The sequence below is a fragment of the Macrotis lagotis genome, chromosome 7 (assembly GCF_037893015.1).
Source record: "Macrotis lagotis isolate mMagLag1 chromosome 7, bilby.v1.9.chrom.fasta, whole genome shotgun sequence".
In the NCBI taxonomy this organism is placed as follows: domain Eukaryota; kingdom Metazoa; phylum Chordata; class Mammalia; order Peramelemorphia; family Peramelidae; genus Macrotis; species Macrotis lagotis.
In genome coordinates, this window is record NC_133664.1 from 173462180 (window position 1) to 173489038 (window position 26859).

The window sequence follows — 26859 nt, forward strand, 5'->3', positions numbered from 1 at the left end:
TTGAATGTAATGAGAGAGAAATCATATCCTTAAGAAAGGAAAATAAAGTATAAGAGAAAGCAAGATTACATAATAAGATATCAGTTTTTTTCCCCCTAAATTAAAGGTAATAGTCCTTGGTCTTTGTTCAAACTTCACAATTCTTTCTCTGGATACAGATGGTATTCTCCATCGAAGAATGCCCCAAATTATCCCTGATTGTTGCACTGATGGAATGAGCAAGTCCATCAAGGTTGATCAGCACTCCCATGTTGCTGTTAGGGTGTACAGTGTTTTTCTGGTTCTGCTCATCTTGCTCAGTATCAGTTCATGCAAATTCCTCCAGTCTTCCCTGAATTCCCATCCCTCCTGTTTTCTAATAGAACAATAGTGTTCCATGATATACATATACCATAGTTTGCTAAGCCATTCCCCAATTGAAGAACATTCACTCAATTTCCAATTCTTTGCCACCAGAAACAGGGCTGCTATGACTATTTTTGTATAAGTGATGTATTTTACTCTTTTTTCATAATATCTTCAAGGTACAGACCCAGTAGTGGTATTGCTGGATCAGAGGGAATGCCCATTTTCGTTGCCCTTTGGGCATAATTCCAAACTGCTCTCCAGAAAGGTTGGATGAGTTCACAGATCCACCAACATTAACATGTTTTTCTTGATTTCTTGTTTTTCATGCTTACTTGTGTTCTGTCAGTGCCAGACAGTTCTTGGTAGTCCTGAAATCTAATGGCCTTCAGTTTATTTGTGTGTGTGTGTGTGGGGGGGTTCAGATAACTGGTAAACTACTCTGGTTACCCCTCCCTCCCCTCCCCCTCCCTCCTTTCCTTCCTTCCTTCCTTCCTTCCTTCCTTCCTTCCTTCCTTCCTTCCTTCCTTCCTTCCTTCCTTCCTTCCTTCCTTCCTTCCTTCCTTCCTTCCTTCCTTCCTTCCTTCCTTGAAGGAGTGGGACACTAAGACTTCCAGTACTTTTGGTATCTTACTCTAAAATGACGACCGTTTGAATAGAGCAAACTCTAGCACAGTAGAAGACACTTGCTCAGCCCTCCGCGCTCTCCAGGAAGCTGTTTTGCGTGGCTCTCCTCACACCCCCAGTTTTATTGCAGAAACTGGGAAGTTTAAGACTGACAAGCCCAAACTCAAATTCCTGTTGTGGGTGAAACTCTCACTCAAGTCATCTTAAAGCGCCTCCCGGAGTCTCCTGGTATGGCCCAACCTCGGGTCTTCCGCTTTGCTCCCACATTTGCCCTATTTGGGAATTTGGGTAACTTCCCCGGCCGTCCCCCGCCCCAGCCCCGGGCGGGGGTCGGAGGAAATACAGAGAGCCAGGCCACTGCAGAGGCCGGGGGGCTGTCCCCCCCCGTCCCCCCCCCCCCAGCCCACGCCCCCAGAGAAGTCACGGAGAAGAGGAGGCGGGGTAGCCAGGTCCCGGCGACCCTTTTAAAGCGATAGGACAGGGGATGGACTGCGTTGAGGCGGAGCGACTCCTGCTGAGAGCGGAGGGGCTAGCTCGGGGGATAGAAGGAGAAAGGGGCAGGAGCCGTCCAGCCGTGGGCTCAGCCTCGGCGGCGCGCCCAGCCTTCCTTTCTCCGGCTTGGGCCAGCCCCGCGCTCGCCCTCTCCTTCCTCCACGGTCCCCACCATGCGCACAGGCTAGCATGGCCACGGTGAGCTGCAGCTGCCCTTGAAGAGAGAGGGGCGAGCGGAGAGCCGGCCTCGGGCAAACTCGGCGAAGCAGCTAGCGCGCGGTCTGGGCGCTCCCGCCGCTGCGATGCTGGCCCTCCTGCTCCTGGTCCTGGGCTGCCTGGGCGGCCGGCTCAGCCCGAGCCTGGGCTGCCAGCTGCCGTCCGACTGGAGACCCCTGAGCGAAGGCTGCCGGGCGGAGCTGGCCGAGATCATCGTGTACGCCAAGGTGCTGGCGCTGCACCAGGAGATGTACGGGCTCTACAACTACCTGCCCTGGCAGTACGAAGCCGCCTCCGAGGGGGGGCTCTTCTACTCGGCCGAGATCGAGATGCTGTGCGACCAGGCGTGGGGGAGCATGCTGGAGGTGCCCGCGGGCTCCAGGCTCAACCTCACCGGCTTGGGCTACTTCTCCTGCCACTCGCACACCGTGGTGCAAGATTACTCCTATTTCTTCTTCCTCAGGTGAGCGCGGCGCCTCCCGGGTGGCCGGCGGGACTCGGCCTCCTTGGTTGCTTGTCTGCTCTGAGGATGTACCTGCCGTTCCGCCGCGGGGCCTCATTCACAGGACCTCGCACAACTTTTCTTCACTTTTAGACAGGCCCACCTGGGCACGCAGACTCAACAAGGGCTACACTCAAGTATAGCCTATGTGGGACACACAGACACACACAGACACACACATATAACCTATAAGGGACGGACACACATAAATACATCACCCATAAGAGATGGACACACACACACACACACACACACACACACACACACACACATACATATATAACCTATAGGGGATAGACACACACACACACACACACATAACCTATAAGGGATAGACACACATTAACACATTACCTATAAGAGATGGGACACACACACATAACCTATAGGGAGATACACACACACACACACATACATATATAACCTATAGGGGATAGACACACACACACACACACACACACACATAACCTATAAGGGACAGACACACATTAACACATTACCTATAAGAGATGGGACACACACACACATAACCTATAGGGAGATACACACACACACACATACATATATAACCTATAGGGGATAGACACACACACATAACCTATAAGGGACAGACACACATTAACACATTCCCTATAAGAGATGGGACACACACATAACCTATAGGGGGATACACACACACACACATGCACATATAAAACCTATAAGGGATGGACACACATACACACCCACACAAAACCTGTAAGGGACAGACTGATAAATATACACATGATCTCATTTTCACTAGGATCTTTGCCAATGAGCTAAAGGAATAACAGAAGGAGTCTAAGAGTTATGCTCTTCCCAACACTTTCAAGGAATTATCAGTTCACTTACCAGCTTTCTAAACTTACCAGCTTTTAAAACTCTGTGTCTTTGGTCAAGTCACTTAATTTCCCTAGGCCTCATCTATAAAATGAAGAGATTGAAGTATTAGACATTTCTGGGGTCCTTTCCATCTGCAGGAGTAAATGTTTAACAACCAGCTCTTCCCAGGACACATTTAAAAGTTTAATCTTCCTTATTTACATTTTCTCCATCAGCTTCTTAAGACCAGACAATCCATAAAATTATAAATCAAGCCCTGATTTGGGCCATTTGCTGATTTTGAAGGTGTAAATAAACTTTAATAATGGAAGATGCAGTTAACTCAAATGCACCCCAACTTCCAGGTCTAGAACTATAACTATGTCTGTAATAATAATAATAATAATAATAATAATAATAATAATAAATAGTTAACATCTATACAGTGTTTTAAGATTTGCAATGCACTTTACAAGGATTGTTTCATTTGGTCCTTACAATAATACTCTGAGGAAGGTAATGTTATTATCCCCATTTTACTGATAGGGCAAAGTAAGAGTTGAAAGAGGTGAAATGACTTGCCCAGGATAACACAGTTGTTAAGTATCTGGAGTAGGGTTAAAATCTGGGCTTCCTGACTTTTAAATACATCTGCAATACAACCTGCAATAGGAAAGCAATGGGAAAAAGCCTTAGGGTGCACTCTAAGCTGAAATAGTTGTATGAATTCCATAGTGTATATAGCCAGGCTCTTAGCAGATTTCATTGTTCTACTTCTGTGAGTGAGGGGTCTTATACCCTAGAAAAGAATAGGCCAGTCTTGGAGTCACGTTGATTTAGATTCTAATTTTGCCTTTTATGTTTGGGTTAGTCACTTAATCTTCTGATGATGTTGATACCTAAGAAACTACCCTTCATATTAAAGTTGCTTTCTCCCTCACCATCACATTTTTGCTATATAAATATGAGTATAGGTCTCTCTTCCTCTCCCTTAGACTAGAAGCCCTCAAGGGCAGGGACTATACCAAACTGAATTTTTCTATTTACCACTTAGTATCAGGTGTGATACATAGTAGTTGCTTAATAGATATATATTAAGTTGCATGGAATTGCCTACCTGGCCTTTGTATCTCCAGTGCCCATGCCTGCTAGTGGGACCTTAATAAATATTTATTAACTGACTTCTTTTAAATAAATATCAAGAGCCCACATTTTTCAAGGCATCATGAGTTCTATAAAAGTTACTCTCGATTCCAGGATTTTGGAGTCTTATAAAGTTCTATAAAAAATTATTCTTCATTCTAGAAGTACAAAGCACTTGTTCATGACCATTTTGTCTCATAGCTTTTCCTACAGTCAGACTTAGGAGGAAAATTAGCAATGGAAATTCTCCAGTTGTATGTGATTTAAATTGGCAGGAGGGAATTGGTAAAATAATGTTATCTTATTTGATCTTCTCTAAAACCCTGTGAAGTGAAATAGATGCTTTTTATTATCTGAATTTTACAGATGAGGAAACTGAGACTTGAAGGTTAAATGGCTTACTCATAATCACACTAGTACATGTGAACTTTTATGGAACTCAAGTTTTCCTGATTCCAAGTCCAATTCCCTGGATTGTTTGAGAAAAAAAATGCTTGAGAATCACCAAAATACTTTTGAAAATAACTTATGGATTAAAGTTGTGAGCCAAGAAAACAAAACTTAATTACAATACTGACATAGTATTATAGTATGCAAAACATAATATTTGGTACCAACTACAATCAATGTCTATAGATGACTTATTAGCTCCCCAGACTCCAGCATCTTTCTGAGAATGGAGACACAAAGTGCCCCCGCATTGAGCTTGCTGCAACACATGTTTTCCACATCTAAGCCAGAATTTCTAACTTTAGAATACAGCGTGTCATGGTTCTGGCTTGAATTGTTTCTCTAGACTAAGTAAAATTTCTCAGGAGTGCCAGCAAAGACTGAGAGAGAGCACATTTCTCATTATAGAGACACTTTAATTGTCTATGATTTTTCATTAAGAGAAAAAAATATAATAGGGTCCAACCATAACATAAAGAAAAATGAAACCCCATTTTCAAAGTGGAGGAAGTTATGGACCTCTAAGAAAATATCATTTCACCCATCTTATTGGGAAATAGTTTGGTTCAATATTTCTGTGGTAGTCAGCCAACTCTTTCATCTTTTTGTTCTTAAATATTTACTTAGAGTTGGTACAGAAATACAGTAAGTTAAATGCTAGACTGACGGATTCCCATTTCACAGAGCTCCCTTACCCTGAAATTATTAACAACTACATACAGATCATTTTTCCTCCTGTTATTCTGAAACCTGTTGAGATTAGAGCAGGCTCTGGTCATTTTCATAAATGTGAAAAGTGAATATGTAGATTAGTCAATAAAATTTGCCCCTTCACTTTGGTCTAGAATGTGTTCTTCCTTTTTTTTTTTTTTGTAATGTTACATTTGATTCTTAATAGACTGTTATCTCTACTGAAAACTTTTTATCTTATGCTTCACAGAACCTCAACAGTCACACAGACTGCAGGAATTAAAGTCTCTCTGGAGACTTCTAAACTTAAAAATATTTACTTTTTTGCTTCATTTATCAGTATGCTTTTTTTGGAACCCTCAAAGATAGAAGGTTGCTATGGCTTTTGTAAAACTATGGTATCCAGTGAGAGCTCAGTTCAAATAAATCTTTGGTTTTGTTTTGTTTTTGCTTCAGGATGGATGAAAATTATAATCTCTTGCCTCATGGAGTCAATTTCCAGGATGCCATCTTTCCAGACACTCAAGAGAACAGAAGAATGTTTTCAAGTCTCTTCCAGTTTTCCAACTGTACTCACGGACAACAGCCTGTGACTTTTTCCAGTGATTGGGAGATCCAGGAGGACAACAGGGTAAGAATTTGTCCAGCTTCATGAAACATCGAAACAATAGAACATTCTTTAATGGTTTCTCTTATACAGCAATTTAAAGAAGATGATGGTGAGACCAAAGGAGAGCTTGTAACTCTTTCCCTTCCTTCTGTCCTAGGAAATTATTTTCATTGACCCTTGGCTTGTAGGTTTAGAGACCTCTGGAGTCTTCTCACAGAGTTTACTTAGGAAGAAACAGTCACTAGGATTGGAATATCTAGTATAGAGTATGGATTAAAAAAGTTCATTTGAGGAGGAAGGGAAGGGAGAAGTTCTTGGTAGGAGTGAAATAATAGAACTAGGATTATGAGAGCTAGAACATTTCTATTTATTGTATGATTAAAAAAAATTCTAGCAGTAAGATGTGAGGGGATAATTGCAATAAAATTTGAGGATAATTGCTATTCATAAGCAATGACTTTCAAGTAGTTTTCCTTATTTACTCCATAATTCAAACATCTTCTCAATACTAAGTGAATAAAATATAAATTTTTGGCATCCTTCAGATCCTTCATAGGGTGGCTCCAACCTGTCAGCTTTGTTTTTCTCAATTATTCTCATTTATGTACTCTTATATTTGACATTCAAAATCCTTCATAACCTAGCCCCTTCCTACCTTTCTAGTCTCCTTAAATCTTACTCCCTAACACATTCTCATGGATCTAGTGATATTGGCCTCCTGGCTATTACATGAATAAGACACTCCTCTTGGCTCTGGACATTTTCTCTGGCTTCCCTCCATGCTCTCTGTGGAACAAAGTCTCTCTCTCCTCATCTCTGACTTAAGCCCCAACTGAAATTCTGTTTTATTTTAATAGGAAACCTTTCCCAATCCCTATTAATTCTAAGGTCTTCTCCTTATCAACTATTTCCTATTTATCTTTACATAACTTGTTTGTATGTATTTTTTGTGAGCCGTCTCTTCTATGATTCCTTTGAGAGAAGAGATTGTCTTATATAATCCAAGCATGTGGTACAGGGTTGAGTACACAGTAGGCACTTAATAAATGTTTATTGATTGAGCAAATTGAACTCCTCACTGTTATCTAATCTCTTTATGTGTTCCCTCTTTTTTGGGGGATGGGCATTTGTATATACTGAAATCCTAGGCTTATAACAGACTTTTTCCAATAAATCAACAGACATTTATCAAGTTCTTACTATGTGTTATTTATATATTATGCATATATTTATATAAATACATTATTATTGTATTATATTTAATGTTATATAATTAATTTAATTAATATACATTTAGATGAATACACACACACAGAGTGGGGGGGAAAAAAGGAGAAAAAAGACCCTACCTTCAAATTATTTATATCTAATGAGAATGGCAACATATACACATCATCAGTCCAAAATGCAGATGAAAGGGAGCCACAGAGAAGACCGCACTAGCAGGGAAGGCAATTGGAAAAACCTCTTACAGATGTTGGGTTTTTGTGCTTAGTCTTAAAGGAAGCTAAGATTTCTAGAGTTGAACATTAGGAAGGACAACATTCCAGGCAAGGAATGCAGACATCCAAAGACACAGAGATGAGAGAGGAAGTATCATGTGTGAGGAAAAGCATGGAAGTCACTATGACTGGACCACAGAGTATATAGAAGGGAGAAAGGAAAGGGCCAGCTTGTGGCCCTTTAAATGCCAAACAAAGCAGTTTATATTTGAACCTAATGGTAATAGGATCATATCCCTTCTCTTTCTTCAATTACCAAATGCATTTTATTTCCTTCTTGAAGCCCTTATTGGTTCCCTCTTGCCTCAAAACTTTCAGGCCTCTGATGGACATATTTTAATTTATTATTGCCACTTGTGTAAATAATGCTGCTTGTCACCTACCAGATTGTAAGCTTTTTGAAGTCTTGGGACTCATTTTTTTGTTTTGTTTTTAATCCTAGCTCAGTGTAGGGATTTATAAAATATTTGTCAAATTGACTTGAATCAGTAGCAAATTTAATACATTTCAAAACAAGGTTTTAAAAAAGTGACTATAGATTTGGAATAAATCCCTTGCTTGTTTCACATACCACATCTTAGATTACTAACTCTGTAAGGATGCCAAATCTGTTGTACTTTCTACTTTGTATGCTGTGAGCTGCTTAGGAGTTTCCATTCAATTTGGGCAGTTAGTCTGTTTCTCCTCCTGGTTTTTTTCTTCCACTGTGCTATAATTTTTGAGGTCTGGCTTAACCTGGAACTCTAAAGTAAAATCAGGGATTTAGAAGCTCAATCTTCCGGGAAAGTTTCTGCAGAAAACTTTTACAAATTGAACCCATTGCGATGCCCAGACGTAAACATCATCTTCATAGTCCTCCCACACCACTGATGTCTTTGCTGTTCCCATCCACATATGAGTAGCCCCACCTGAACTTTGACAAATGGAAAGACAATCTCTCTTTCAAAACATGCCAAGATATCAGCAGTGTTACTAAGCTTTTCTCAGTACTTTTCTAGTTCAGTGTCATAGTGTTAATGGGACTTTGGGGGATATTTTTGGCAAGCTAGACTATTCACCAGATTTACTGGCAAGTTTCTCCTCAGTTTAGCTAAGAACTTTCTTTTCTTCTCTCTGCTGTTCAGTGCAACAGTCAAAACAGAGATATATATTTTTCCCTCTCCCTGTATGACTGTCCATTAAGACCAGGACCCAGTCTGACCTTTAAAAGAACAAAAATATTTGAGCCACATGAATCTTCAGCAAAATGGATGGAGTTAGAATGACTGTCTGTGAGTGTACTTTCTTTGCACTCTGGGTGATAACCTTTGGGCTGTGGTAGTAGATGTGTCTTTGTTGCCAAAGTGAAGATGGAAGAATCGTACCTATATATACAGAGCACTCTCTGCAAGATAGATGAAAGAACTTTGAACTGTAGATACAGAACTTGAACCAAAAAAGAACCTGTACAGATCAAAATAAAGCCTGGGGGGGGGGGGGGGGGGGGGGGGGAATGGCTGTAATTGCTGTAATTCAGACTCCTGAGAAAATTCAACCAGTAAAGTACTATGCTAAGTATTGGATAAGAGATAAAGATAAGATTGTCTTTAAGGAGTATATAATTTATAGGGGAATGAAACTTACATAGAATGTAATCATGAATACTTATCCATTGGAAAAGCAGATTTGAAAAGGTAATGTAGGGTCTTGGGGAGGAATTATTATCTAGAGAGATGTTGTGGGTAGGGCCAAACTCAAGCAACTCCCTGGTAGTTTTGGTCTGATATTGGGAACAGAAGATCATTCAACATTTATTTAAAGGATATTTTCTTAGTCAGAGTTGGAGGATCCTTATGGCCACTGAGGAAACTTTGAATAGATTCAACTTAGCAAAACTCCCATTGACCAGATTTCATCAACCAAGCATCTGGGAGGCCACTGGCGCTCCGTGTGACTACTTTGTACATCCACAAGAGATAACAACAATCTAAGCTCCTTTTTTTCTTTGAGCCAAATTGAGTCTCAAGAAATATCTCAATACTTGTTAAAGAAAAATGAGCCTAACCTAGATGGGGAGAGAGATGCTTCTCCCACAAAAGAAGGTCAGGAAAGGTTTCATATAGGAGATGGCATTTGAATTAGACTTTAAAGGATATGGTATAAGGCTATGTCGGCAGAGCATAAATTCGAACAGTCAAATCACATCATTCCCATATTTGAGACACTTAATAATTGCCTAACTGTGTGACCATGGGCAAATTACTTAACCCCACTGCCTTGCAAAAAGTAAAAAAAGAAAAAAACAAGAATCAGACAAGAGTGAAATGTTTTAAAGTTGGTAGCAACTAATCACCTAAAAAAAATTGACCACTGGGTCAGAGCCAAGAGACAGTGTCTGGTTTATGGAAAATAAGGAGACCAGAGGATCAAACAATATTATTGACCTCAACTGAGGAGGAGAAACCATTCTAGACATGGTGAATAGTTGAGCAAAGACATAGAGATGGGAAAGTTCAGAGTATATTTAGGAGCTAGCAATTAGTTCAGCTTAGCTGTGGAGTTTAAAGTAATGAGATCAACCAAGAACTGATGCGCAACTGGGAGGTGGAATAGGAAGGAAATGCCTTGAAATGCTACCAGTTTTCTAGATTTATAAATGCTTTGCATTTTGGGGAGTAGGAAAGAGTATTTGGATTTTTCTAAAATTCTTCAGTTTTAGCGCAGAGAAACAATACTACAGGTCACTAGAAGTAGAATGGACAGCAAGGTGGCACAGTTGGTAGAGCATTAGGCCTGGAGTCAGGAAGACTCATCTTCCCATGTTCAAATTTGACCTCACATAGTAACTAGCTTTGTGATCCAAGGAAAAGCACTTAATCCTGTTTGTCTCAGTTTCCTCATCTATAAGATGTGCTGGAGAAGGAGATAGCAAACCACTCTAGTATCTTTGTCAAGAAAACTGCAAAAGGGGCTCTTGTAGAGTTGACTAAAAAGACAAAACAACCAGAAGTAGAATAAGGGACCAGGTCTCCTCATGGCTATGCTAATTTTCATGATTAGATTTCTAAAAATTTGCCCCTTACTGACAGTTTTTTCCCTTAGTCCTAATATCATAGAGTCCCACTCTGATACAGTTGCTGTGACGTTTCAATTATCCTTTTGGGATAGAATATAATGGAAAGGAGATTCATTCGATTATCTAAACATTCATTTTCCTCTACACTCTTTTCTTGTACCCTTATCAGTACTTCTATCATATGCTATAATGTGAATTTTTTCCTTTTAAGGAACATAATTCAGAGTGAATATTAGTGGACCTCAATTCCAACTTATATAAGGGAAGAGGAGGGGAAAAAGTATTTATAGAGCACCTACTACTTTGCAAAGAGATTGTGTTTAGAACTTTATAAATATATTGTTTGATCCTCACAACAACCCTGGAAAGGGTAGGTGCTATTATTACCACCCCCCCTTCCTTATCCAAGGAAGGAGCTAGGCAACTGAGGCAAATAGGGTTAATGACCTTCCAGGCTCACATAGCTAGTAAGTTTCCAAAGTTGACTTTGAACTCAGGTCTTCTTGACTCCAAGCTCTATCCATTACACCACCTATCTGATCATGACCATGAGCTTTCTCATCTGGAAATGGAGATAATGATATTAACTACTTCCCATGGTTATTGTGAGAATCAAATGAAATAACATATATATATATATATATATATATATATATATAATTTTGTGAATCTTAAAGTGCCATATAATTTTTAGCTTTTGGTGGGTGGCATGGTTTAAAGAGCAGGAAAGAATTTAAGAGTAATTATCTCTACAGGACTAAAAGTGAGGCTAGTGAGTCCCTACCATTGTAGTCTTATGCTCCTCCAATTCAGTTGGTTGTGAATTCTTTACCCGTTCATTTTTGGAGTCTATGAGCTATAGATATCATCTTCTCATCATAGCCAGCTCTTTTTATTTGAATTATTTGAATTCTTCAAAAGGAAATTTTATTGCATTGGATGAGAAAAATATCTCTAAGTTTCTCGAAAGTTTCAAATGCTCCCATTTTTTGCTCTTTCCCCTTTCCCTTTCTCCCTTCTTCCCTCCCCCCACCAAGTCCATTTTTCTCTTCTTTTTCCACTGTGCCTCATCAAACACACAATTCTACACCCTCCTCTGGGAGGAGATGTTCACAGAGCTGTCAGGATCTCAACAACTCAATAAGCCACACTTCTGGAATGCAGTGGACTCATCCTTGAACAGCAGCCTTTAGACTGTTTCTCCAGCTGGAGCTGCAAAGCTATTCCAATAATAACTTTCAGTCAAGTAATAGGCTGTGATTCTTCTACAGTCAATCAATCATCAGGCATATATTAAGGGCTTGCAACACAAGGGCAGAACCCACAGAGACTTACCAGAGATCAAGAGAATCCATGGCAGCTGTGAGCAATCCCCTCCCTCCCCTGAAGATTTCTTTCCACTTCAAAAGAGCTTGCTTGGAAAAAAAATCAGCCTCCAGATTCTGATCTCACAGCCACAGGCAAGTTGGTTCGATCACCAATTCATTCATTTTATCTGGGGATAGTTCATTCCTTTTATTTGTTTCTCTAGCATTTTATACAGTTCCTGCACTTAATACATGAGTGATTGACCCAATGAGCATTTATTAAGCACCTGTTGTGTTAGGCATTGTGTTGGCCACAGGAATTATTAAAAAGCATGACAGTCCCTGCCTTGAGTACTTTACCTTATAAACTTCTATACGAGCATTTATCTATTCCCTCGGCCACTATATACCTTTAGATCTAGGGGGTCAGGAGGGATATGGAATTAGAGGACTGTAAGCTCAAAATAAGTTAACAGTTTTACATGGCAGTCAAAAAATAAAACCTAATTACCATCTTAGGTAGAATCAAGAGAACTATAGTAACTAGGACTGAGGAAATAGTATCCTTGTTAAGAGGTAGATAGGTGTGTAATGAGGACTGAACCTGGAGTCAGGAAAATTCCTCTTACTAAGGTCAAATGTGGTGCCAAGGGCAAGTCACCTTTTTGCTTTAGTTTCCTCATTTGTAAAATTAACTAGTAAAGGAAATGGCAAACCACTCTAATATCTCTGCCAAGAAAACCCCAAAATAGGATCATGAAGAGTTTGATATGAATGAAACAACTAAACAACAAATTCCTGTTAATTTACTTATTATTATTTTTTTTGGTGGGGTAATGGGGTTAAGAGACTTGCCCAGGGTCATACAACTAGTAAATATCAAGTGTCTGGAGCAGAATTTGAACTCAGGTCCTTCTGATTTCAAGACTGGTACTCTATCCAACTGGGCCATTTAGCTATCCCAACAAAGTCCTGTTAAACTCATCCCTGGGCAGTTATCAATTTGTTCAGTTATAATCCTATATTTTAGGAAGAACATTGAAAAACTGGAGAATAATCAGAGCAGGGAACCAGAATGGTAAAAGGTACTGAGATTATTCCATCTTTGAGTATTTGAAAGAATGACAAAGAAAATAAATATTTATATGATGCCTTCTATGTATCAAGCCTTGTGATAAGTACTTTTTATAAATATAATCTAATATGATCTACTCAACAACCCTGGGAGAAAGGTGCAATTATTAGCTCATTTTACAGCAGAGGAAATTGAGGCAGAAATGATTACGTGAACTTGCTCAGAGTCACACCACTAGTAAACATCTGAGGTCATATTTGAACTAAGGTCTCCGTGAGACCAACCACATCCTTTGTCCACATGCCACTTAACTCTGAGGGGAAGTAGGTTTGCTCTGCTTGTCTCTAGAGGAAAAATTAGGGACAATGGTTGGAAGTTAGTAGAAGTCAAATGTAGACTAGTTTAAGGAAAAAAATTCCTAAATAGACTGCTTCAGGAAAAAGTGGGTTCCCTCTTCTCTGGTATCTTTAAGCAAAGACTGGATGACTGTTTTGGATACGTTGTGGAAATGATTCCTCTTCAAGTACACATGAGACCACATTGCTTTAAATCAAATGGTCTCAAATCATGACTGTCTTGAGATTCTATTTCACTTCTTCTCTGAGTGATTCAGGAAATAGTGATTAAACTTACAGTGGTTACACCACTGCTCGAGCCTGAGGTCTAATCAAAGACTGAAAAAAATATGATTCCTACCCTCCATATTGCCTCTTCCACTCAGTCCATAAACATTTATTAAGTTCCTACTGTGTTCTCTTGAATGACAAAGAATTGTAATATTTCTATAGTATTTTGAGATGTACAGAGTGATACATATGTATTATCTCTTTAGATTCTCACATAGGAGTCATTTTGGGACTGTGACCAGATCAGTGACTCTGGAGTCAGAAGACTTGGATTCAAATTCTACTTTCATTGTTTAGAGTCTTTGCAAGAGACTTTGGTCCACTCTCTTGATGTCCTTGGGCCTGGTGGATAGTGCACTGGGTTCAGGACTCAGGAAGACCTGAATTCAAATCCAGTCTCAGACTCTTACCAACTGTTTGACTCTGTGAATATAATTTAATTTCTATTTGCCTTAGTTTCCTCCAAGGATATTGTGAGGATTAAATGAAATAAAACTTGTAAAGTGTTTAGTACAGTGAAATGTTTAATAAAAGATTGTTATCTCACTCCTCTCCCTCAGTGTCTTCATCTAAAAGATGAAAATGTGTATGAGATGGCTTCTAAGATCCCTTCTGGCTTTAAATTTATGCTCCTAATATGGTATGTTCACAAAAGCACAGCATTTACATCCCAGTGATGGGCCATCTTGGGTGGGTCCCTTCATCTCTTCTGACTTCTGTTTCCTTATCTTAAAATATGGAGTTGAGCTGAATGATTCATAAGGCTCCTGTTGTCTCTAAAGCCCATGATCCTATAAAACTAATAAATATGAATTATTAAGATATGAATAATTTTGTGGTAGTATTATAAGTATTTGTATACAACTCATTTGTCTCCCCTTTTACATATATATTATATATATGATAATTTACTTAATATATTAGTATATTTTGGAGATTAGTGTAATTTAATCTCCATTTTATAAGATCCTTCCCTGTTGTCTCATGCTCAGGGTTCACATATTTTTTAAAAAGTTTGCACTTCAAGTTGAAAGTTTCCAAAACTCTTAACTTGTTTTCTTCTCCTTTTTTTTTTTAGGCTTTTGCAAGGCAAATGGGGTTAAGTGGCTTGCCCAAGGCCACACAGCTAGGTAATTATTAAGTATCTGAGACCAGATTTGAACCCAGGTACTCCTGACTCCAAGGCCAGTGCTTTATCCACTACACCACCTAGCCGCCCTTCTTCTCCTTTTCTAACCTTGTTGATTACATTCTTCACTTCTTTCTTACTTCACAATTACTTCCAGTATAACTCCTGAGCCCACCACTTGACTGAAACTGCCATCATTTTTTGTCCAAGAGAAATCTCTTAAACTGCTAAATATGATGACCTTTACACAGCTTTTCCCCTACTGAATCTCTCTGCAGACTCTGACTAAACTTGATCTCTTTTCTGCTATATAGATTATTTTTCCCTTCAATTGTCAAAGAATTGCTCTCTTTCTCTCTTTGACTCTCTTTTTGTCTGGCTCTTTTACTCTGTCCTTCTCTGACTGTCTCCCTCTCTCTCCCTCTCCATTCTCTTTCTCTCTGTCATTGCCTGCCTATCTCTCAGTTCTCTGAAACATTGATTCTCAGTCTCCTTTGCTTGAATCACCATCTCTCTCTGCAGTAAGATATTGTATCACTCAAGGCTCACTTCTGGACCTTCTCTTCTCTTTCCTTATTCTATAAGTGATCTTATCTTTTCAACTCTATGCAGATAGCAGATTATATACAAGTACATGCATGCACATTCACTTGTGTGTGTATATATATATATATATATATATATATATATATATATATATATATATATTTATATCTTAGAAAGTCTAGATTCCCTTAGAGCTTAGGTTAAATGCACCTCTTATTCATGTCCTTAAGATCTGGTGGAGACTTTCTTATATCACTATTCTACTTTACTTTATTCATCTTAAAGATAAGTTAAATTAAAGATTTAGTACATAAAAGATAGTTCTCTATTTCTGGGCCTACTGATTAATTCATTTCAGTATTTCATAGCCATTTCCACATTCAGGTTTTACGTATTTGCGTGTGTGTGTGTGTGTGTGTGTGTGTGTGTGTGTGTGTATTATATATACATATATTTGACATTTTATCTGTTTATATCTCTTCCATTTGGTTCTATTTGTAGAAGACAGACATGGTAACTTCTAGGTATTAATTCTTCATATTTTAGAGGAAATTCCATAGTTCTATTTTTCTGTATAATAATAATAATGATGATGATGATAACAAGAATTTCTGTAGTATTTAGATCTATTATCTCACTTGACTTTCTAGCTTTTTAATGTAGCTGGAGTATCATTACAACAAAAATATCTACTCCAAACCCCCTTCATTGGATGGTCTACTTATCTCAAACTTATCTCATTGCAATAGAATTCCATGCAGCCAGAAGGATTTTTAAACAGTTATTTTGGGTTTATTATAGTACCATCTAACATGAAATCCTAGAGATTCTAAAAATCAGTTTTCCAGAGAGTGATGTGTGAACCCAGAAATGTTCTGAGAAATGGTATCAACATTTTCCAATTCAGAAGGTTGACCCTGGATCAGGAACATAGAAATGGAGCAGTAAATATCTACTGAGTGAAAGGATAAACAAATTAAGCAAAATCAAGAGAACACAAGAGGATGCAATAAACATATGATGTGTGTTTATTAAATATGAATTGATGAGGACACTGACATATAGTGCTGACTGATGATTTTCCTTTTTGAGAATCCTACCTCATATGTTTTAATAAAATGAACTCCAGGTTTTGGGCATCTAGGTGTTACCATGGATAGATTGCCAGTCCTAGAGGCAGGAAAACCTGAGTTCAGAGTTGGCTTCAGACACTTACTGGTTGTGTGATCCTGGATGAGTCTTAATCTTCTTTTCCTCAGTTTCCTTATCTTTAAAGTGAACTGGAGAAGAAATGCCACATCACTCTAGTTTCTTCGCCAAGAAAAAGAAAACAAATGAGATCATAAAGAATCAGACATGACTGAAATGAGTGAAGAACAACATCCTTCAGGTTAAATTACTATGCGTGTATTCATTATCTAGTAAGGGTGAATAAAAGGCAGAGAACAAAGTTCTCCCAGATGGGCTCTTCTCTTGTACCTTAAGAGAAGCAGGCTCCCTGGACCAGTGCCATATGGCTCAGGGGAGCATTCCAGTACTGTTTATTTTGGAAGTTGGGGGTCAAAGAAAAAGACAAGAGGTAGAGAAAAGGCACAGAAATGGTCTTGACTTTATGTTGGAATTTAGGAAAGAATTGTAGACTGAGAATGAGCAATAATACCAGCTTTTGTCTCCAGTGTTTTTTGTTGAGTTGCATGCTTCAAGTAATTCCTTCTTTGTGTTTCATTGACCTCAGCTGGACAAAGAGACTATCTATGCTGACCTTCCCTTCCCCCATCCCAGGAGCCTTGTGATGATGAAGAAGTAAGCATGTTTGGCCATAAGGCATGGTGTTAAATATAAAATATCTTAGCCTCTTTTTGTTCTGGAGTGAGAAAACTGGCCGCCATCTGAGCTCCTCCTGCTGATATCTTCAGTTCATACAATCTTCTCTTGGGAAGGTGAAAAAAAATTTTCATTTATTCCGTCTACTACTATCCTTTTGTCCCCAACAATGCCACAGGGTTTTGGGGACTTGATTAGTGATTTCTAGTTGCCTTCTATCAAAGCCTATAAGCTAGGTTTTTTTTTTTTTTTGCAAAAGTATACATAAGTTTCTTGTCACTGTTAAAAGTTTTTAGAACAAAATGAATTCCAAACCAGGAAATTACCCCCCCACCCATTCCTATATACACACTGGACCCTTAGAAGGCTCTGTTAAGTTTAAGAAATCTGGCATGTTCATTTCTTTTTCTTAAGTCAGCTATACCATTTGGCAAGTTCACATCTGTCCCCATCACATGGCTAAACTTAGAAACTACTAGCCCTCTGACAGGGCAATCATATTTGACCCATTTACTTTATGTGGATTGTCATTTTTATTTGTTTAAACAAAGATTAACGTATAGTCTTGTGATCTTGTGTTTCAAATTTTTTAAATTCAAATTTAAAATTTGATTCAATTCAGATTTAAAATTTGAATTTTAAAAATTAAATTATGTTCATGGTAATATTACCAGGGAACCAATAGAATGCTGCAGAGACTAGCTTTTATAAATCTATTAGTGTACCTTTATTTTCATAGTGCCAACAACACAGATTATTTCTATCTTTTATGGTCTTTGACCATTTTTGGTCATTTCCATTGAGATTCTTGACTTCTTTGCTTACACTCTTCTAATAAAGAGAGAATACCAAAGAAGGGAAAAAAAGTAAAGCAATTTTGTATAGGGCCAGATGGTATTCTAGTAGGTGTTTTCTAAGTCTTTGTTTGATCTTGGGAAGGGAGCTCCTGAGAGTTGGCTTTTCCAGGAAGAATTTGGAGGTTTTCTTTCTCATTGACTTGGGAAAATCAAGAAGTTTTGTGGTTTGGTTTCCCTACTTTCAAAACAGAACAGCAGGGCTTATTGGTTACTTGCCATGTAGAGATATATTTAGAGTAAATTTTGAGTATGGCTTGGGACCAATTCTAGGCAAAATTGAAATAAAAAAGCATTTTATTTGATCCATGCAAAACCCTTGTGAAGTAAGTTGTTCAATATTATTACCACTTAAAAACTCCAAAAAAAAAAACAAAACCAGATAGTTTACAAACTAAGCCCAGGGGTACTTTAAGTCATTTGTCCAAAGTCATATGTAGATCCTAAGATTATACTGGATCTTTAACTTCCATTCCAGTTCGTCATGCCTCAATATTTTAATGACTCTTTATTCTCTATATTCTCCTTGATGTGTATATTTCTTTTACTGGTACAGATTGCTATCTATTCATGAATTTATCATCCTGTGTAATCATTGCTCATTTCTTCCAGTAAATCCATAGTGAAGGCTCTATTTGATGTGAGTACAGTGTAATCTTTGGATTGACCATTTGTTATCTTTCACTCTTGATAAATGGACAGTCTAAATCTTTATTCAATTACAAGATCCTTGAGGTAAGGACTGTTTTTCTTTTTTTTACATTTCTAGAACTTAACAATGCTTGGCACTTAATAAATATTTATAAACTGACTTATGTGTCTTTGATAATATATCACATCTCATGTAGTAAAATCATATCTGACTTTGTGACTGCATTTGGGATTTTCTTGGCAAAGATACTGTAGTGATTTATCATTTCCTTCTCTAGTTCATTTTACAGATAAGAAAACTGAGTTAAGTAGAATTAAGTGACTTACCCAGGAACACACAGACTAGTGGGTATTTGAGATTGAATTTGAATTCAGGAAGATTAACCCAGCCCACTGCACCACCTCACTGCTAATAATAATAACAAGATCAATAACACCAACTTGTGGTAGCCACACATCTTTCTTTAGCCTTTTGTATAATCTGAATTTTTTTATTTTGCTCTTATTATAGAGTTCATGATTTGTTGCTTAAGGGAAACTTTGTGAATATTCTACAAAGTGGGGGAGGAAAAAAGACTTCTAGCAACCAAGGGTTATGAAACATTTATTGGATGTGTGTTTTTTTAATTTGAGTCCACTTCCCCCTGGATTTTGTATGAAGTGGTGGGAGAGAATCATAGAATCTTGAGGAGAATGTTTTCCATGCCACTTTAGTAAATACCATTCACTAAGTAATTAGATTTGGCTAATTCATTTGATATCAATTGTAATCATAGAAGAGGAGTAGAACACATTATGGTCTTCTGCAAATGATGTCTGGAGACCCAAATGGCTAGTGTGAATGGGGTTTGGGAGACACCTTTATTTTCATAGTGCCTACAACACAAATATTTCTATCTTTTATGGTCTTTGACCACTTTTGGCCATTTCCATCACAATTCTTGACTTCTTTGGTCTTTCAAATAAATCAAGTTATTTTGTTGAGTTCTGGAAAGTAATTCCTGCACAGTTTGGTTTAATCATTAAATTGATACATTAAGTTATCTAATATAATCATTTTTGTTAAATTTTTGTGATCCAGTCCTGAACAATGAGCAAGTCTCCAGTTTTTTAAGTATCGCTTTGTTTCTATGATAGGTACTTTATTATTATATTTACAAGTCCTAAGTATGATCTGGACATTTTATAGATTTTATAGCTATCTATTTTCCTGTCAGGTTATGTTAGTAGCATGAAGAAGGATGATTTTTGTGATGTTGTTTTGAACCTTACTGCTTTGCTGGTTTTCAATTATGCATTTTTTCATTGACTTTCTGGGATTCTCTTAAGTAAACTGATGAGATCAATTCAACTAATCAGTTAAAAAGGATTTATTGTTTCCTATATGCCAGATACTGGGGATACAAAGAAAAGGAAAAACATGGGAGGAGAGAGAGTACAGTATAGGGGCATGATGATGAAAACCAAGCAGGGAAGCTGGTAGGAAATAGTTTTCTGGGTTTCTGAGTGTTCTTTAAATGGGGATGTTGAATGGAGTTTTTTGCTCTACCCTGTAGCCCTTCAATAAGAGGGGTGGAGGTAACTGAGGGTCCTGATTAGAAATGAGTTCCCAACTGATGAAATCTTTGTGGTGATGACATCTTTAGTGGCTCCTGAATACTGAAATTGTATAATTCTATGAAATTGGTCTTTAAGGGCTAAAACCAGACCTCTCTTTTTATAGGGGTGGCTAATTTCTATTAGCATCCTTGAATTCCTGGGGGATAACCTCTTCATGCCATATAACCCAGGAAATATCAGTCAGCTTTTCTGTGAGCACTGGACCCTTCACCTTGTAAATTTCAGCTGGAATAGAATCAACACTAGTTGCTTTGCCACATGAAAGAAGCATAATGGTATTCAAAAATCTCTTTTTCAGTTGAGAGTTGAACTAGGCATGGATTGATTTCAACTTGAGGTAAACAGTCAATGTTTTCTGCATTGATTATGATGGTATGTTAAGAACACATGGAAGTGTTCAGCCTATAACTCTAGGATCCTGTCCCTATCACTAATTAATCAATATGGCTCCATTAGCACTGAGTAGTTGAAATACACCAAAGGTAATTGGCTCATAAATAGCTTTCAGGGTGTCATAAAAGCACTTTGGAGTATTAATATCCATATAAAACTGAATTTCTTCTACCTTCTTACTGAGTCAAGAATCCTGCAAGTCTCTAAACTTCACTTGGATTTTACTTTTCATGAAATTAAATGCTGCCTTTTTAGAAATGGTATCCTGCTGGTAAACCCCTATGGAGTTCTTGCTATTCATTTAGTAGTTTCTGTATTTTCCAGTCTTTTCATCAAACCAGTCTTGATGTTTGTGAGTGTTCTGACTCAGATGAGCAAATGTAACTCTGCACTCCAGATTTATGAAAGCTACCCACTCTTTTTCTGTTCACTGTTGCCAACTGTATGTTGGTTCAACTTTCCCTCCAAGTTAGCATCAAATTGTTCCTGCTCAGAGAAGCACTCTAATCTCTTGACATTAATTCTTCTGGTAGTTACTTTGTCTTGGCTCCATCACTTCAGTTGAATATGAATATTTAGCTTGGAGAGGACGAGGCTATGATCAGCTCAGCACTCTGTACCACACATTGCCTCATGTGATATCTGTCTCTTCTCCTTTCAATCACATAGTCTATTGGATGCCAGTGCTTACTGCAAGGATGTATGCATGAATTTTTGTTGTGTTTAGGTAAATGGAAGACTCTATTTGTGTTGAGAAGGTTATGAGATGTGTAAGTGACCATTGCTATTACTCTTTCCAAGTCCATTCCTCTCAAGGACTCCCTGCCATGTATGGTAATCTAAGGCTAATCTAGCATTTAAGTGACCTAGAATTATAAATTTAATCTCTTATGGTACATTGATGATAAGAGTCTCTAGATCTTCACAAAATTTTTCTTTGACTTCATCAGAATTCTTCGTGGTGGGAGCTTAGGTATTAATGATGGTGGTGTGGTGTTTTCCTGCAAGTGGTAATCTCATTGTCATGAGCCTATTGTTCACTCCTTTTGGTAGGCATTCAAACTTGTTGACTAGATTAGTTTTGATTGCAAAACCTACCCCAGCTTCACAGCACTTCCTTTTACTGTGTCCATTCATGAAAAACATGTATTCAGCTTCAACTTCAGTTTGCTGGTCTTCGTTTTCCAGACTTGTTTCACTCAGGGCTACTATTTAGATATGATACCTGCTGAACTCTCTTGCAACAAGAGCTGTTTGTCTTTCACGTCTCATGGATCTCATGTTGTCTGTGCACCAATGATGAGTGGAATCTTTGAAGAAGTTTTTGTATTTTTTTTTTTTTGTATTTTGACCACAAGGATCCCTGCTTGCTGAGGTAATTAGGTGAAGGTTGGGTAAACAGACAATTTTTAGGGCACTTTTTCTAGCCTCTTCCTCACACCAGGAGGTGAACCCTTAAAAGACTGCTTAGACACCCAGCAGGCTACTGAATCCCATTGCTGCTTCCAGTGAAGAGATGACCCTATGGCCTAGACCACCTTTGTGCAGGGTTGTGACTACAACTCTCAGTGTATCTGCATCTGCCACATTGTCACCTACCTTTCACCACAGGATTTTGAGATAGGAATGGTAAAGTGGTATGGGTGATGCCTTTTATTCCTACTTAAATTGGATTTAAGTGAGGCAGAGTTCCAGAAAGTCATTGGCTTTATTATCTTTTCCAAAGTCATCATTATCCAGTGGCAAGACAGAGTCAAGCAACTGGTGATGATTCTAGATGCTGTGGATGACCTTGGTGTCTTCTTTGTCTAACCAAACTCCAAAGCACTCCACAACTCCTGCTTCATCTGCCTTTATGGCCATTGGAATGAATTATTCTCATCTGTTCATTCCACCAGTGGAAGATTTCACATATGTGAGATAGACACCCTGCCCCACCCCCAACTCAGTTACCCTCAACCTGGTTTAAGCTTGTCTGCCGAAATGGTTTACCTGGATGTGACTGTAGCATGCTATAGCTTCTTGGAGTCACAGGTGAGAATTAAGTGGCTCAGGGGGACAGCAAAGTTGGAAAGCAGCCCTGAAAAGGACTCAGCAGCTCTCATACCAGAGGTCCTAGTCTTCCCTGAACACAACTATACCTCTAAGTTTAGGATGTACACTGAACAAAATGCACTGGCATGTGGCAGAAATACTTATGTCATATGCAACACCATGCATTTGTAGGAACAAGGACTCAGGAAATTGTTTACCTCAGTTTCATCAGCAGTAAAATGAACTGAAGGAGGAAATGTCAAACCACGTGAGGATCTTTGCCAAGAAAGGTCTAAATGGGGTCACAAGGAGTCAGATAGGACTGAAAAATGAGTGAATAGTAAAACATCTGATTTAGCAAATGCAGATTAGCTGCTTGTTGCAGATGTTATAAAGTGAATTTTTACTAAGTGCAGACTAGAGTAGTTGACCTCTGAGGTCCATCTAACTGTGAGAGTCTCTAATTCTATTTTATCTGGATTTTCATCTGTTTTAAGTAGCATGTCCTGCCTTAGGGCAGGAGGATAAAGACTGTAAATACAGGGTACTCTGCACTGGGCTGACTGACTCAGCTTTCAAAACTACTTCTAATCCAGTGATCGTGTCCATGATCTTATCAGACTTTCAGAAAGCAAAACAACTAAATTAAATTCATTTGCACACTTGCCAAGCTGAAAAGGAGCCAAGACCCTTGTTTATAAACCTTTAGATTTTCTGATTATCTGCATACATTTTAAGGGTGTGGGTAGAAATTGGTTCAAGAATCAAATGCAGAGAAATTTTCTTGTGGTTGAGGCTTCTTGACCTGGAACCACACAACTTTGTGTGGTGAAATTATCTACCCTACAATCCCTGGCACTGATATTCTTCATATTTCCTTTACTTTAGTCCCACTTAACTTTTCCTTTCTAAAACCTATCACCCTACATATAGGCCTCTCCCTTAATTAAATTTGAACCCTGCTCCATCCTTTTGTCTGTCTTCATACTCATCTCATCCTGATGAGAGTCACTGGAATCACATGGTGGCTGCTACTCTATTATTCCAAGGTGGATATAGGTAGAAAGTGAATGAATGTGTCTCATATGACTTTAATAGTAATAGCTATTGCAAGTAATGGATACAAAGCATGTGGTTTGGATATACATTCTATAAAGCATTTTAAGACAGGGATGTTAGCTCTTTAGAAGGAAAGAAGAATTTATTAAGCATCTGCTACATTGTGATAAGCATTTTATAAACATATTCTCATATGATCCTCACAACATCCCTGAGAGGCTGATGATATTATTATCTACATTCTACAATTGAAGAAACTGAGGCAAATGGAGGCTAAATAACTTACCTAGGATCATACAGTTAGTAAGTATCTGAGACGGGATTTGACTCCAGATGCAGTGCTCTAAGAGAAGAAATGAAAAGGCATTGATGAGGCAACATGATATGGTGCAAAGGGTGTTGCTGTGAGAAATGGGAGACCTATATGTGTCCTTAGTTCTTTGAAATGATGACAATAAGAGAAATTCACATTTATATAATTGACTGAGCAGATTGTTTTACAATGTTCTTTCCCTCATAACAAACAATGAAGTAGGATAAGTATGATTATTCCTGTGTTTTGTTTTTTAACAAAATGAAGAAACTGAGACTCTCAGGGGTTAAGTGACTTGTCCATAGTCATATGGTTAATAAGAATTTGAGGTAAGATTTGAAACAAAACAGGTCTCCATATTCCAAGTCTAGTTCTGTGTCCACTGCACCATGATGCATAATGGGAGTGTACTTTTTGGAGGCTAAAAGACCTTGCCCAATTTTCAATGTGGTTTTTGGGTTCATTTAAATCAAGAAAACCTTTGCTTAATCTCTAATTTGCAGTTCCTAAACTTTGCCTTCCTATTTCTCAGATATTATGAAAATGGCACACATGAAATACCCTGAGATCTTCGGTTATAAAATGTGCTATTTATATCCAAGATGTTATGATTTTCTGCCACAACTGCAGTACCCCACTTTTGGTTGCTTAGGAGAATCATAGTGTGAGCAGTGGTGACGTTGGTAGTAGTAGCTCATATAACAGTTCAGCAAGTGGGCATATGTATCTTCCCCCCAACCATCTGCTGGGGTGGCAATCACATGATGAACATAGCCATGTGAGTTTTTTATTTCAGTGTTGTTTTGGCCAATTTAAAAAAAAAGCACTAACATGGATGAGTTGTTTATGTTTATGTATTGGGGGAGTTTCCCCCATTTGTCCTCATAAAATGCTATTATAGCTTATTCTTATTTCTCCTTACTGCAGAATGGATGCTTATTGCCAGACAAAACTCACAAAACTTTCTGACCGTGCAGGGTTTGGGATTTCTATCCTAGAACAAGTCTAAGGTTAACCTTTGAGCACACCATTTCCCTCATTTGGTTTTCCATCAATGGTTAGTGAGTCAGGTGAGGGACATTAACACCATTGCTAAAGTACTAACTCTTTCAGCTAAATATATCACCTCATACTTCACTGGAATAACTGAAGTTGTTTCTTGAGAGCTTCCTCTTTATCTCATATGCTTTTCATCAATGTCTTAGACCTTACCCCTCTCTTGCTTGAAGCCCTTCTCCCTACCAAGGCAAACCTCTTTGCACAAGTGACTTCATTCCATTCTGTCTTCTCTATCCAATTACTTCTTCTCTTATCCCCATTCTTTCATTAATATTCATCCTTTCCCTGTCTCCTAGTTGCTTCCCTTACAAATATGCTTACAAACATCCCCCCCCCCCCCCCAATTCTCAAAAAATCCCTCACTTGAAGCAACTATCCTCACCAGTTGCACTATATCTCTCCTGCCTTTTGTGGCTAAACTTAAGGTCATCCATCTACAATAGGTGCTTCTACTTCCTTCAAATCTCTTCCTAAATCTTTGTAATCTGATTTCTCATTTCATCATTTTAATGAAACTGCTTTCAGCAAAGTTATTGTCTTATTTACCTTTTTTTCAATCCTTAGCCTTTTTTGATTTCTCTGTAACTTTTCATACTATCAGTCTCCCTCTTCTTGATAACACTCTTCGGGGGTTTTTGTTTGTTTTGTTTTGTTTTTGAGGTAATTTGGGTTAAATGACTTCCCAGCTATTAAGTATCTGAGGTCAGATTTGAATTCAAGTCCTCTTGATTCCAGGGCCCCAACTCTATCCATTGTACCACTTAGCTGAACCTTCTCTAGTTTTTTGTGATGTTATTCTCTGCTCATTGCTTAGTCTACATTGTTGGATTTTCAAGTTAGTCATGCCCAAGAGCCATAGATATCCCTCAAGAATTTCTTCAAGGTCCTCTTTTTTCCCCTCCCATTTTCATTTGGTGATTTCATCAGCTCACAGTCTGTGCTAATGATTCTCAGATTTATTCATCAAACTAGCTATTCTCCAACTCTAATCTTTTATCTCTGTCCATAGAACATTTTTAAACTAGATGTCCTCCTTTCTTGTTGTTTTTGTGTTGTTTCAGTGATGTCTGATTCTAGTTTTCTTGGCAAATATATTGGAATGATTTGTCATTTTCTTTTCTAATTCATTTTACAAATGAGGAAACTGAGGCACATAGGGTTATACAACTTGCTCAGGGTCACACAGCAGGTAAGTGTTTGAGGCTGGATTTAAACTCACAAAGGTGAGTCTTCCTGCCTACAGACCCAGCACTCTATCCACTACACCACCTGGTTGCCCATTAGATGGCTTCTCAACATGATCAAAACTAAACCCATTAACCCCTCCCCCCATCCTCCTTTCTTTCTAATTTCCCATTTAAGTGAAAGACATAATCATTTTTCCTATTACCTAGTTTCATAATGTAGGTGTCTTTCTTAACTTTTTACTCTCTCACTCCCCATATCCAATTAGTTGCCAAGGCTTGTTGATTCTGATTCTCTAACATTTTGGGTGTATTTTTCTCTTCTCTCCCCTGGTAGTGTTGGCAGACTTTTATCACTGCACACCTGGACAGTTGCAATAGTTTCTTTGAATCAAATCTGTTCCCAATTCAATTTGTCCTATGCTCAGCTATCAAAGTGATCTTCCTAAGGTGCCAGTGTGAACAAATCACTCCCCTATTCAATAAACTCTTCTTATTACCTGTGAGATCAAAAACAAAATAGAAAACCCTCAGTTTGGCTTTTAAAACCCTTCATAACCTGTTCCCTTTCTACCTTGCCAGGCTTTTTATATCTAATTCCATTTCCAAGCACTCTATAATCCAGGAACTTGATCTTCTTTCTGGTCCTCAAACAGGATACTCCATTCTTTAGACTCTGCTTCTTTGGCTTTCTCCCAGGCCTGGAGTTC

At 38.3% G+C, this 26859-nt stretch overlaps 1 protein-coding gene across 1 annotated transcript in view; it reads left to right on the plus strand.

Moving 5' to 3' along the window:
* The first annotated feature begins 1751 nt into the window (after positions 1-1751).
* CCDC3 (coiled-coil domain containing 3) overlaps positions 1752-26859 on the plus strand; it is a 130602-nt gene continuing 105494 nt past the window's right edge. Inside the window, exons 1-2 of the mRNA XM_074194113.1 lie at positions 1752-2143; positions 5765-5939. Coding sequence (XP_074050214.1) covers positions 1767-2143; positions 5765-5939 — 552 coding nt within the window. The 5' untranslated portion in view covers positions 1752-1766. The remainder of the gene's footprint in view (positions 2144-5764; positions 5940-26859) is intronic.